Below are 14,619 nucleotides of genomic sequence, written 5' to 3'. Positions count from 1 at the left end.
GCTTGGGTTCTACACTCGTTCAGATTTGCATTCAAACTTTTTTGGGTGGTGACTCTACTATGTGTGTGGGCAGCGTCCAGCACTGTAAGACGTTGGTCTTTGATTGGAGTGCTTGCCTAGAATAAATTAATAATCGCAATGACTTACTTTAAGTTATATAATCAGTAAAACACTTATGTGAATGCAGCTCTAAATTAGACTCTTCCTATAGCATTAAATAGCTTCTTTGTATCAGATCACTGTTACAGACACAATACAACATTTCTCTGTTTATTCCTTAAATATTTTTCTCTAAAATACTCTCTTTTTCTTTTTCTTCTTTTTTTTGCTACAGGTCACGGTGGCCATGTTGGAACTCACGGAGATACCTTGTCATCATATATAGTCAAGAATATTGCACTGGATAAGACAGATGATAGCAACCCTCGAGAGGCTATTTTATGTCATGCAAAGGAAGCAGAGGAGAATCCATACTGGGTTGCTCCGACATATACTAAGTAAGGAAACAATTAAAAGTACAGGTAATATTTTTGGAGGCCAATGGGAGTTTGGTAAAAATAGAAGACACACATTTTTAATGGTATACTTTGCCTTTTCTGGATTGCTGCCACGAATGTGTAAACCAAGAATATGTCATACTCTTATAAGAAGATAAGTGTTTCCAGGAGGTTAAATTGTTGAAATTTGACATCTCCATTTTTAAAATGTACCTGTCAGTGCTAGAAAATTATTTTAAATCTTCCTAAGTTCATTAGAATTTAGAATCTTCTCCAAATCAATGTCTGAAATTGTAATATACCTTTTAATAAGGTACTGTGCCATTGACAGACTGGGATGATAAGTTTTCCAATATGTCCTCTAGTTCAAGATTGGTGTTATGACAGCATATTTTATATTATTTCTCGTATGTCATAAGTTTTTATTTGAATTTTTGCTACATAAGGACCCAAGTACCTGCTTGAATTAACTTGGTCTTACAGGTATAGAAATACTAAAAATTGCACCGATAAAATCTCCTACCAAAAATTCAACATAAAGAAATAAGTGTTCAGTTGTTTTTACATAAATTAAACAGCCTCATCAAGATTATGGTAGTAAAATCTTGGTAATCCCACAGATGGTAACTTTCTCAGTTTAAATTGTATGTATGAGTGTGGCATTTGTGCGCATGTGTTACAATGAAAATTGTGCAATATGCTTCTTTAATGCTTTCTACCAATTTTTTTTTATTATTTTCTAAGAATAAATACAATTCAAAATTTCAAAATTTCAAAATTTCAAAATTTCAAAATTTCAAAATGCATAAGGAAAAGGTTGTGAAGAGATGAAATAGTCTGCACAGAACAGGCAGAGCCAATAACAAACTGGTTTTTCTTGTTTGCAGCCCAGTGTTTTATCTCCTAGGCTGTACTTTCATTAGTACTTTACTTTTACTGTATTTTCTTTCCAGAAACTCAAAGTATATTAAGAATCATAGCTGTTTCTAGTGGTGACACTTGTTTTCTGACTTGACCCACATGTTCACAAAGATAACTGAACAGCTGTTCCAAAGCAGCTTGAGAACATCAGTGACTGAGCCTGGCTTTGACTGGGTAATTAATAAGTACGGCATTGTTGTAAAGTACATCAAATCAATGCATTATACAATATCATCCTTGGTATCAAAGAAGAAATATTTGAAAGCCTGATTCTGTAACAGTTGTTGTAATGAATATGCTAAATATTGATTTTTAATTGAGGGTTCATGTTTGCTAGAGATTAAATTTACTTTGAATGTGTAGGTGTCGTGGTTTAACCTGGCAGGCAGCCAAATACCACGCAGCCGCTCACTCACTCCCCCCCACCCCCAGCGGGACGGGGAGAGAATCGGAAGGGTAAGAGTGAGAAAAACTCGTGGGTTGAGATAAAGACAGTTTAATAGAACAGAAAAAGGGAAAATAATAATGATAATGATAGAATATACAAAATGAGTGATGCACAATGCAATTGCTCACCACTCGCGCTGACCAATAACCAAGTAGCGATCGGTACTTCCTGGATCACGCCTACCCTTCATATACTGAGCATGACGTCACATGGTATGGAATACCCCATTGGCCAGCTGGGCTGGCTGTCCTGATTATGTTCCCTCCCATCTTGTGTACCTAGCTCAGTCAGTAGGCACGGGAGCTGTCCTTGGACTAGGAGGGCACTTAGCAACAACTGAAAACATCAGTGTGTTATCACCATTCTCCTCATACTAAATCCAAAACACAGCACTAGGAAGAAATTTAACCCTATCCCAGCCGAAACCAGGACAGTAGGTACCTGGTCTTATTTGAGAGATGCAACTATCCATTCTCAAAAGTAAATACGATCGCACATTCCATCAGGTAGATAGATACCTCAGTATATTTTTGGCTCAGTAACTTCGTTGATTGTATATTAATTTTCATCCCTGACACCTGCAATGTAGTAGACATGAAAGTTTTAAAACATAGCTGTACTACAGAAGGCTTACTGTGTCAGGTGGGCAGATCTCATTACGGTTTCTTGTTAAAAGATGTAGCTGCAGGGGAAGAAGAGAGCTGACTGAGAAGTGGGGAGGATGCAAGTCTAGATTGCTATTAACTTACACACCAGACGGTGATATGTATGTGGGGGAGTTGGACTGCAGCCTGCAGCATGCTGCCTTGATGGTTTTGTCAGTTGATAAATCTCATCCCAGTGAAACTGCTGTTATCCTTGCTTTAAAAACTTGACTTTAAGATGTACCCTATGCAAAGATAATTTTAAAACTATTATTATTAATAAATTAATTATTAATATATTAATTAGCTGAGAGACCCCTCAGGAGCCCGCAGCTCGCGTGACAGCGGCTGATGAGACCTGGGTGGGGCCAGGAGCAACGGTGGCCAAGCCCCCCCCACATGTATAAAAGAAGCCCTTAGGCAGTGCTAGGGACCAGGGTGTGGCGTGGCAGTTTGCGCGGGAGGACACTGAAGCTCTGCCAGCTCGACCAGGGAGCAATGGTATCCACCCAGCCTAAAGCCATGGCCTCTCTAAGCTCTGCACCCACCACGACTGACCCAGCTTCCCAGAGAGAGCTCTGGTGGGAACATGCTGCCACCCAGGTGTCAGGCTGCAGGGTGTGCCCTACTCTTATGCCAGTATCGGACAGCAGTAGTGAGCACACCTGTGGGAGGTGTGCCCAGGTAGAGGAACTCCTGCACTTAGTGACAGAGCTCCGGGAGGAGGTGAGTAGGTTGAGGAGTATCAGGGAGTCTGAGAGATAGATTACTGGAATCGCACCCTACCTTCCCTGAGACAGGCCCAACAGGCAGACAGGACGTGTGATACGGAGGATTGCCTATCCTTTCTCTGCCTTGGCTGAACACAGTGACTTAAGGGATAGGGGGCAATGGTGACAAGTTCCTGCCCGGCGCAGCAGGCGCATCTCCTCTGTGACTACCCCACCTTCCCAGGTGCCCTTGAATAATAGGTATGAGGCTCTGCAAGTGGAACCAAACAATAATGAGGACAATGGTTCATCTAGCTTGGAGGTGTCGCCAAGGTTAAGTCAGCCTATGCCCTGTGTCAAAACTGCTTCCATAAAGAAAAAAAGATGGGTCATTGTCATAGGAGACTCCCTTCTGAAGGGAACAGAAGTCCAATATGCAGACTGGACCCACTTCTTAGGGAAGTCTGCTGCCTCCCTGGGGCCCGGGTTAAAGATGTGAAGAGAAAGATTCCTACCCTGGTACGGCCCTCGGATTACTATCCGTTATTGATTTTTCAGGTAGGCAGCGATGAAGTTGTAACAAGAAGTCCGAGGGCAATCAAGAGAGACTTCAGGGCCTTGGGATGACTGGTTAAGGGATCAGGAGCACAAGTAGTGTTCTCCTCTATCCTTCCAGTTGCAGAGAATGATGAGGGAAGAAACAGGAAGACCCAGCAGATCAATACCTGGCTCCGAGCCTGGTGTCACCGGCAGAATTTTGGGGTTTTTGTTCACAGGTCGGTTTACATGACACCAGGCCCGCTGACGACAGATGGGGTACACCTGTCTCAAAGGGGGAAAAGGATCTTTGCACAGGAGTTAGCAGGGCTCATTGAAAGAGCTTTAAACTAGATTTGAAGGGGGAAAGGGATAAAACAAGGCTTGCTAGAGATAATCCTGGGGGCGGCATGCCAATGTTTGAGGGACGGTATGCTAGCGAGGTCTCAGTGGAGGTAGGGGATGGAGATCCATGTGGCAGCAAAGACGCAAGGGTTATGGATGTGTTAGAAACCACGGAAGTGCCTGAGAATGGTCACGTAGGAATTAGGGTTTCTCCCCCCAAAACAGTGGTGGGATCAATGGCCCAACTGAAGTGCATCTACACCGATGCATGCAGCATGGGCAACAAACAGGAGGAGCTGGAAGCCATTGTGCAGCTGCAAAACTATGATATAGTTGCCATCACGGAAACATGGTGGGATGAGTCTCACGATTGGAGTGCTGCAATGGATTGCTATAAGCTCTTCAGAAGGGATAGGCAAGGAAGGAGAGGCGGTGGGGTAGCCCTGTATGTTAGGGAGTGTTTTGATTGTCTAGAGCTTAATGATGGTGATGATAGGGTTGAGTGTTTATGGGTAAGAATCAGGGGAAAGGCCAACAAGGCAGATATGGTGGGAGTCTGTTATAGACCACCGAACCAGGATGAAGAGGCAGATGAAATATTCTATAAGCAGCTGGGAGAAGTCTCACGATCACTAGCCCTTGTTCTCATGGGGGACTTCAACTTACCAGATGTCTGCTGGAAATACAATACAGCGGAGAGGAAAGAATCTAGGAGGTTCCTGGAGTGTGTGAAAGATAACTTCCTGACACAGCTGGTGAGTGAGCCAACTAGGGAAGGCACCCCACTAGACCTGTTGTTTGCGAACAGAGAAGGACTTGTGGGTGATGTGATGGTTGGAGGCCGTCTTGGGCATAGCGATCATGAAATGATAGAGTTTTTGATTCTTGGAGAAGTAAGGAGGGGGGTCAGCAGAACTGCTACCTTGGACTTCCGGAGGGCAGACTTTGGCCTGTTTAGGGGCCTGGTTGACAGAGTCCCTTGGGAGGCAGTCCTGAAGGGCAAAGGAGTCCAGGAAGGACTTTCTTCAAGAAGGAAATCTTAAAGGCACAGGAACAGGCCATCCCTATGTGCTGAAAGATGAGCCGGCGGGGAAGAAGACCGGCCTGGCTGAACAGAGAACTTTGGCTGGAACTCAGGAAAAAAAGAGAATTTATGACCTTTGGAAGGAGGAGCAGGCAACTCAGGAGGACTACAAAGATGTCGTGAGGCTATGCAGGGAGAAAATTAGAAGGGCCAAAGCCCAACCAGAACTTAATCTGGCTCCTGCCATAAAAGATAATAAAAAAAGTTTCTATAAATACATTAGTGACAAAAGGAGGGCTAAGGAGAATCTCCATCCTTTATTGGATGTGGGGGGAAACACAGTGACAAAGGATGAGGAAAAGGCTGAGGTACTTAATGCCTTCTTTGCCTCAGTCTTTAATGGTAAGACCAGTTGTTCTTGGGGTACCCAGCCCCCTGAGCTGGAAGACAGGGACGGGGAGCAGAATGAAGTCCCCATAATCCAAGGGGAAATGGTTAGCGATCTGCTACACCACTTAGACACACACAAGTGTATGGGGCCGGATGGGATCCACCCAAGGGTACTGAGGGAGCTGGCAGAAGTGCTCACCAAGCCACTTTCCATCATTTATCAGCAGTCCTGGCTAACTGGGGAGGTCCCAGGTGACTGGAGGCTAGCAAATGTGACACCCATCTACAAGAAGGGCCAAAAGGAGGACCCGGGGAACTACAGGCCTGTCAGCCTGACCTCGGTGCCGGGGAAGATTATGGAGCAGATCATCTTGAGTGCCATCACACAGCATGTACAGGACAACCAGGCGATCAGGCCCAGTCAGCATGGGTTTATGAAAGGCAGGTCCTGCTTGACTAGCCTGATCTCCTTCTATGACAAGGTGACCCGCTTAGTGGATGAGGGAAAGGCTGTGGATGTTGTTTACCTGGACTTCAGTAAAGCCTTTGACACGGTTTCCCATAGCATTCTCCTGGAGAAGCTGGCTACTCATGGCTTGGACGGGCGTACGCTTCGCTGGGTAAAAAACTGGCTGGACGGCCGGGCCCAAAGTGTTGTGGTGAATGGAGTTAAATCCAGTTGGCGGCCGGTCATGAGCGGTGTTCCCCAGGGCTCAGTTTTGGGGCCAGTCTTGTTCAATATATTTATCAATGATCTGGATGAGGGGATCGAGTGCTCCCTCAGTAAGTTTGCAGATGACACCAAGTTGGGCGGGAGTGTTGACCTGCTCGAGGGTAGGAAGGCTCTGCAGAGGGACCTGGACAGGCTGGATTGATGGGCTGAGGCCAACTGTATGAGATTCAACAAGGCTAAGTGTTGGGTCCTGCACTTGGGTCACAACAATCCCATGCAATGCTATAGGCTTGGGGAAGAGTGGCTGGAAAGCTGCCTGGAGGAAAAGGACCTGGGGGTGTTGGTCAACAGCCGGCTGAATATGAGCTGGCAGTATGCCCAGGTGGCCAAGAAGGCCAATAGCATCCTGGCCTATATCAGAAATAGTGTGGCCAGCAGGACTAGGGAAGTGATTGTCCCTTTGTACTCGGTACTGGTGAGGCTGCACCTCGAATACTGTGTTCCGTTTTGGGCCCCTCACTACAAGAAGGACATGGAGGTGCTGGAGCTCATCCAAAGAAGGGCAATGAAGCTGGTGAAGGGTCTGGAGCACAAGTCTTATGAGGAGCGGCTGAGGGAACTGGGGTTGTTTAGTCTGGAGAAGAGGAGGCTGAGGGGAGACCTTATCGCTCTCTACAACTACCTGAAAGGAGGTTGTAGCGAGGTGGGTGTCGGTCTCTTCTCCCACGTAACAAGCGACAGGACAAGAGGAAATGGCCTCAAGTTTTTCCAGGGGAGGTTTAGATTGGATATTAGGAAAAATTTCATCACCGAAAGGGTTGTCAGGTCCTGGAACAGGCTGCCCAGGGAAGTGGTTGAGTCATCATCCCTGGAAGTATTTAAGACGTGTAGATGTGGTGCTTAGGGACATGGTTTAGTGGTGGACTTGGCAGTGTTAGGTTAACGGTTGGACTTGATGATCTTAAAGGTCTTTTCTAACCGAAACGATTCTATGATTCTATGATTCTAAATAATATTAATAATAATAATACAGGCTAAGGCACTGAAATACAAAAACTTTCTTTATAATCATGTTATGTTCTTAATTTTCAGAAATGGAGGTCTATATTAACAGTTGCAGACCAATGGCAGTCATAGGTTTCATTAGCTGCTTGCCTGCACACACTCATAAAATAGAGCTGTGTTAATTATATATCCTATATCTGACTTTGCAGGGCATGTATGTTTACCTTGTATATAAAGTATCTTTCAGATGTTCTTACAGATGCATGTTTAATAATATATGCAAAGTACAAGTAATCGATGTAAATTATCACATAATATTGGATTGCAATAGTGTCCCCAGTGGCCCTGTTAAAATCAGGAGTTCATAATAACAAGCAGTATACAAACCTAGGGAAACTGGCTCCTTTAGCTATAGCATAAGATATACTGTAGAGTTAGGAAAGGTGATATTCTGATACATGCTTAAAATTACATAGTGTTTTGAGACCTAGAAAACATACAACCAGTACATTTCATTTTTTTTAATTGTGTTTATTCTTTTTACTACTTTATTTCTCTGCTATCAGTTTTTCCACATTTCTTGTAGCAACTTTTCACTTAAATATGGTATAAAAGTATCCACTTTATATATCTCGTTTGACAAGGCTTTTGTTTTTGCATTGTCTAACGGATGGTTATTCACTTACAGTTTTTCATTTTCCTTCTTAAGAAAATGTCTAAGGAAACCATAGTTACTTAATTTTCTTCAGTGATGGTTATAAAAAAATTTTAGACTGAGAAGACTAAGAAATGCTCATTTTTTGGTTGATCAGAGTTTTCATAACTCTGTGATTGTGATGACTGGGTTAGAATTCGTCTGGTCCTGATTCATAGTGATTAGGTCATTCTAAATCAGATAACTGATTTCATGCTTTTTTAATTGTATTTTCACTTTAATAATTCTTATAAGAAATACCTGTAGCATGACTTTTGCTGTTAGTTTATACATTGTATGTAAAAATATTTCCTTTTTGTTGGAGTTAAAGGTGCCTAATTTATTCTTGAAGCCAAATAGTCATTTGCATTATTTATCACTTGAAATTATTTTCAAGCTTGTTATCATTAGCCTGACCTTTCTGTTTCTCCTATAATTTGAGCCAGAAAAGGAGGGGGAAATACATAAGTGGCAAAAGGATGGGTGAATAAACAGATGCTGCTGAAAGGATAGTGAAGGATGATAAGAAGTACATGCTGAATCAGAAGATGACTTATCACAGAAGCCCAATGTGAATAAAGTCTCAAAGATGTGATCAGTGCAGCAGAAAAGTCATAATGGATGAGGATAAAGAAAAGACCTTGAGATTTTTCAGGAAAAAGCTTGTTAGAGACCTTGGCAAGAGTCATTCCAGTGGAGTGAAAGGAAAGGAAGGACAGATTGAAGATTTCAGGTAAAGAACTACAGGAAAGGAACTTGAGGCATCAGTTGTAAATGTTTGAAAATTACATTCTTTGTGAGCTGTTTGTTTTAACACAGTTGTACAGAGATACTATAATGACTTCAGATGTCCCTCTGAAGGATCAGCAGGAATTACTAAGCATTGTAGCTGAGGGCCTAATCAGGCCCAGATGTAGCTCTCTTCTGTACCATAGGGAACGTGAGGGTGAAATTTCCCTCCCCATCAAGATAGACCAGAGTTCTTAGAAAATATCTTGCAGTTCAGTTATGTTGCTCCTATTTTGCTGTCTTTGTCATTGCTGCTCGTCACAGGCAAAAGGGAATGACTTGAAGCAACAGCCTATAGCTGTGCTGTGTTCACTGATCTTTTTCTCAATGGCAGTACCAGTGTGTGAAGTGTTAGTCATGTATCAAGTATCTCTAGCTGAAGAAGCAGGACTGAACAGAATGTTTTGTAACAGTGATTTTGTTGACACATATTGGTATATTTAAGCTAAATCTTCTTTGGAAATTGTTAATTTTGAGAGGGAAGCCCCTGAGATTCAAAGAAGAGTCAGGCTGGTTGACTGACTAAAATTATGACAGTTGCAGGTTTCATGGTCAGAAATTATAAGTTTACACTTGATAGTTGTGCTTTACTAACAAACATCTCAATACTGACCTGATGTGAACCTATATGGCATTTAGATACCTTTCTTTTGTGTATTGTGATAAAAGGAAGGTACACTGTTAAAATGGGCTGAATAAACGTCAATCAATAGGTTTTGGAAAAAAGAAAAAAAGAAGATTCCATAAATTCCATCTCTTCAGCAGCTAACAGAATCCAGTATTTCAGCCAATAAAGCCTTCATCCCTGGTGACTGTTTTAGATCAAATGTTGATTTTTTAAATTTTTTTTTTTTTTTTTTTAAATCCTCCAGTGATTGGTTAAGTAGAGTTTATGTAACTATTTTCTGATGACATTTTTAATTCAGAAAATATTAATTTTTTACTCTCAGTTCTGCTTTCCATGGAGAACAGAATGACTCATCTAACTTCCAGTAGTGTAGGTCCTTATCTGGGTTCAAGGTCTGCTTAGGTGTAATGAGATGTACAGCCTGCACCCAGGGACCATGTGCCAATAGAGTCCTGCAGTAGGACCATCTCTGGAACATCTTGGTATACTCCTTACTGCCATGGCAAGTTTGGAGGATGGAGGAGAAGGCAGGCCAATAGAAAGATCCTGTATATACAGGAAGTTGTCTTTGACTAGTTTTGGTGACTTTAAATCTATTTTGTGCCACATATTTAACAAGTGGAGAATCCTGCTCTTTAATAGCTGATGGCTTGCTATTACTCTTCGAAGTCAGCGGCAACATTGAATTATGCCTATTGTGTTAAGTAAGGCAGACACAATTTTGTTAAGGTTTATGCATTTTGTAGTCTGCCAAATAACAGTTGTTATAATAATAGTGCTTCACATCCTTAGACTGCTGTAAAAACATTAGTTAATACATTAATGAGATGATGACTGCCTTGGCTGTGTTTTATACTTTGTCGTGTCTTTGTTGTAATGAGAAGTCGAGCACAGCCAGCATCAGAAATCTAGTAGTTTCAGCTCCGCAATGATTGTGCTGAGAATTAGGTTGGAAAGGGGGACCATGCAGTGATTAAAGTGTAAAACAGGGGAACTGAATGTCCAAACAGTTTGTTGAAATGCTACTTGATACTGTGTTTGTTTAAAAAGTAATCAATAATTATTTTTATAAAGTTTAAGTGTTTGTGCTAGTTTTGGCTGGGATAGAGTTAATTTTCTTCATAGAAGCTAGTATGAGGCTATGTTTTGGATTTGTGCTGAAAACAGTGTTGATAATACAGGGATGTTTTCATTATTGCTGAGCAGTGCTCACACAGAGTCAAGGCCTTTTCTGCCTCTCACACCACCCCACCAGCGAGTAGGCTGGGGGTGCACAAGAAGGTGGGAGGGGACACAGGTGGGACAGCTGACCCCAACTGATCAAAGGGATATTCCATACCATATGACGTCGTGCTCAGCATATAAAGCTGGGGGAAGAAGAAGGAAAGGGGGACGTTCGGAGTGATGGCGTTTGTCTTCCCAAGTAACCGTTACGCGTGATGGAGCCCTGCTTTCCTGGAGATGGCTGAACACCTGCCTGCCAATGGGAAGTAGTGAATGAATTCCTTGTTTTGCTTTGCTTGCGTGCGCAGCTTTTGCTTTCCCTATTAAACTGTCTTTATCTCAACCCACGAGTTTTCTCACTTTTACCCTTCCGATTCTCTCCCCCATCCCACTGTGGGGGGAGTGAGCGAGCGGCTGTGTGGTGCTTAGTTGCTGGCTGGGGTTAAACCACGACAGTGTTATTTAAAATACAAGTAAACAGCGGAGGAATAGATACCATCAAGCTTGACTGTAGGATACACTCTGTTCTCATATGAAGATCATTAGTTTTTTTATGTTATGGTAGTGCTGGATAAAGTCTCCGGAGGAGAAGCTGTTTTTTTCATGCATAGGCTAAGCCAGAAACCTGGCTTAGCTGTTCTGTTTTCACTTACTGGCTGCTGTCATACTACAGTGTATCAAAATGGAGGTTTCTTTTTTAAAATCATGGAATGAGAAGACCCGTGGCTCCATTTTTCTAGCATTATGTTAAATTGATTTGTTCCTCTCTTCTATCTTAATTTTATTCATGGAATACACAGATAATGATTGCGAGCTGATGAGGAAATGATACTTGCAAAAGATGCATTTTTGTTATGCTTGTTCTTTGCCTGAGAGCTGTAAATTTCTTCAGTTCTTAGAAGGTTAGTTGGTAGGTTTATGCTGAAAATGAAAACCAGGCAAGTCTAGGATGCTCTTTTTTTAAGTATAGAAAGGATGTCATTTGTGTCTAGTGCATGTCTAATACAGTTTCTGATAAGGAATTGTAGTCTAACCATTATTTTAATCATTTTAATATTTTCTAGAATGCAGCCAAAACTAGATTTTGCAGAAGTGGAACCAGAATATGATGAAACGGACAAGCCAGAGTGGAAAAAATGTAAAATTTGAAAAATTTGGTTTAAAGAATAATTTTAGAGCATTTTAAACAAAATGCAGCATTTATTTCTTCATTTTGGGTAGTGGATCAAAATTTGAAAGCATAAATTACTTCATAAAACTTGCTGCAGTGTAAAAAGGGATTGTTGTATTACAACGGATTGTAATCCCACATCTGAATTTTGTAATAAGGAATGAATTATATTGTGCAAAGAACTCCTCCCTATGTCAGTTATTTAACTTTATGATTTAAGTGAAAAGTATTTCTTTATAAATAGAACTCTAGTGAATTCAGTATATTGCCAAATGTTTTTTATTACTGCCAACATTACAAATGCTGTATCATGATGGTGTTCAATGATTTTAAGTATATAAATAAAATAATACAGTTTCTCAGACTTCTTTTTAATTTTTCTAGTAAGATCTAACAAATTATCCCCTTTGTTACAAGTGTAATGAAGTTTACACTTTTATTTAGATTAATTAATGTGGAATAATTCAGTTTAGTTCACTTGTGTGTTCATACAAGTTCCAGTTTAGTTCACACTTGTGTGTGAATTTTAGAAAACATATTTTCTAGTGTCTATCCTTATGTGATGTTCCTTTTAAGTATGTGTAGTAACTCGCAGTAGTATTTTATACTGCTTTTATTTTTCAACAATGTGAAATCAGAATGGACAATTATATATTTTGGTATAATAAAAACAACATATTTATTGCCTAGTTGATGCAGAATTTTGTTCAGGCTTCCTATCCCTATTAGTTTCTATCGATTAGTGTTAGGATAGAGCAGAGATGTGTATTTATTACCAGGTCTTTGTATATACTGACTTTGTTGTATGCCTGAATTATGTATATCCTGCCTCAAAATCTCTGAAGACTGATACTATCCTTTATAAGGTGTTTTTTTAAATATTGAAAGTTTTCAGTGTTTAACACAGAATTACAATTCTGAATGTCATAAAGTGAAGGACAGACTTAAAACTAATGTCCTTTAGGGAAGGAGAAAGGAGCCTAGGTTAGTTTTAGGCATTTATATTGTGATTATAATAATATACAATATGATAAGTATTTTGATTATAATAGTATACAATATAGGCAGCACTCTGCATTTCCACTAAGAGTAGAGAGCAGTAGACATCATAAACAATCAAGCTTTCTTAATTATGAATAGATTCTGAAGCCATATTTTAAGGCTATTTTTAGCAAAGCACTTAATGACCTTCCTAACCTCAAGCATGTGGTCCTGATACTCAGCAGAGCTTAGATTTTTTTTAAGCATTGTTCTGCATCACAATTTCATTGTATGATTTCCTTTTCCAAGCTTAGCTTTCTTTTTCAATTATCATATTTATACTTTAGGGAAAAGTAAGCCCGACTTCAAAAGGTGTAATGAGCATTGGCATAACATTCCCATGACAAAATATTTCCACTGCTTTCCCTCAGTGTAGCCTTTTGATAAGAGTGAAACCTCACTAAATAATCCACGACCTGTCTTTGTCCCTTGTAAAAAATGTTTTAGTACATACTTATGTAGAATAGCAAATCAATGCTTAGTTTACAATTACAGCTGTAATATGTAGAATGAAGGACTTAATACCTAGGGGGACAGTAAATGGAGGAGAAAAAGAAGTACTAGATGAAGAGCAGCAGTTGTTAACAGGACCTGCTAAAGACCTTCCTGTGCAATGTTCCCCTCAGCAAATAAACATTAAATGGCATTGTTTCATTTAAAGCTATTTTTCATCTTTTTTTCATCCAAATAATGCACTACAAAATAAAGTATTTTCAAATAAATTTCTATAAAATCTTGAATAACATTTTTAAAGGGTTAATATGTCCTTGTTTTTAAGCTGAATATTAACAGTTTATCATTTCTATTGTTAGTTGTTCACTGAGGCAGTGTGGCTTAGGGAGCAGAGTTGCAGGGAAAGGCAGATGAGAAAAAATGCTGTAGCTGTTCTCTAAGCTTGAAGTGGAGCTTCTCCTTTTATATTATTTATTCATATCAGCTAGATCTTGTTTCCTAATTCTTAGAAGAATGAGTTCTGCAAGTGAACCCTGCAAAAGTTCTGTTAGAATTTCTCTAAGTTTGTCATTTTTTCTTACAGTGATTAATTTCCCAATTGTCTTGAATGACTGTTTTAGCAGCGTATAATTTAAAATAGTGCCTGTGCAGATATGTATTAAAAAGATTTAAAACTAACTTAAATTGTACTTATACTTTAAATCTTGGCTTGGTTTGCTTGCCATAGTCCTTACACTGGATTTTCAGGCACATTCACCAACAAGGCAAATCTTAACGCGTTTTTAAAAGCAGTTTTTAATCTTGAACAGCTCAATGGTAAGAGTTAATCTGGTCAGGAAGGAGATATGAACAGTCTGCTTGACCACACTTGGGACAGCAAACTCTGACTCACCCCTTTGAATTGTCCAGGGAAGAATATTAACATTAGAAATACTAACATGATTAAATATTTGGTATGAAAGATGCAACTCTACATGCAAACTGGAATATTAGAAACTATACTTGTATTACTTTTTAATGAACCTAATTTTCTTTTAAACTTCATGAAGGACCTAGGTTTTAGTCATTGCCAAATTGTGATCTTGGTCCTCCATATGTCTGTATTTAGTGTTAATGTGGCCAGAGTCTAGATGAGCTTTTGTTTCCATATTTCTGAAACAAGGTGGGCTTTTTTTGTTTCTTTGCTTACTTAGAAGACTTATTTACAGAGACGCCACAAACATCACTAGCATTTTGGCATGCAAAATGGCTTCCGTGGTGCTTTCTCCAAACCTGGATTTTTCTCTCCATGTTCTGTGCAGCTTCTAGATGTTTCTTTACAGCAATTTATGCTCTTTTGTCCTTTGTGCTAATGACTTGTTAAGGCCAGCTGTTCAGTACTACATGCCTGTCCATAGGGCCAAGACCTTTCCTGCCAGATCATTG

The 14,619-nt window shown here is 40.3% G+C and overlaps 1 protein-coding gene across 1 annotated transcript in view; it reads left to right on the top strand.

The window, feature by feature from the left end:
* The window catches only part of LOC142075014 (WD repeat-containing protein 70-like), a 314,944-nt gene extending 303,266 nt beyond the window's left edge, over positions 1-11,678 (top strand). Inside the window, 2 exon segments of the mRNA XM_075136005.1 lie at positions 335-497; positions 11,594-11,678. Of these exon segments, the coding sequence (XP_074992106.1) occupies positions 335-497; positions 11,594-11,678 (248 nt within the window).
* Positions 11,679-14,619: the final 2,941 nt, after the last annotated feature.

The sequence above is a fragment of the Calonectris borealis genome, chromosome W, assembly GCF_964195595.1.
Source record: "Calonectris borealis chromosome W, bCalBor7.hap1.2, whole genome shotgun sequence".
Classification (NCBI taxonomy): Eukaryota; Metazoa; Chordata; class Aves; order Procellariiformes; family Procellariidae; genus Calonectris; species Calonectris borealis.
Note: the sequence above shows the minus strand (reverse complement) of the source record. Positions and strands in the feature narration are given on the sequence as shown.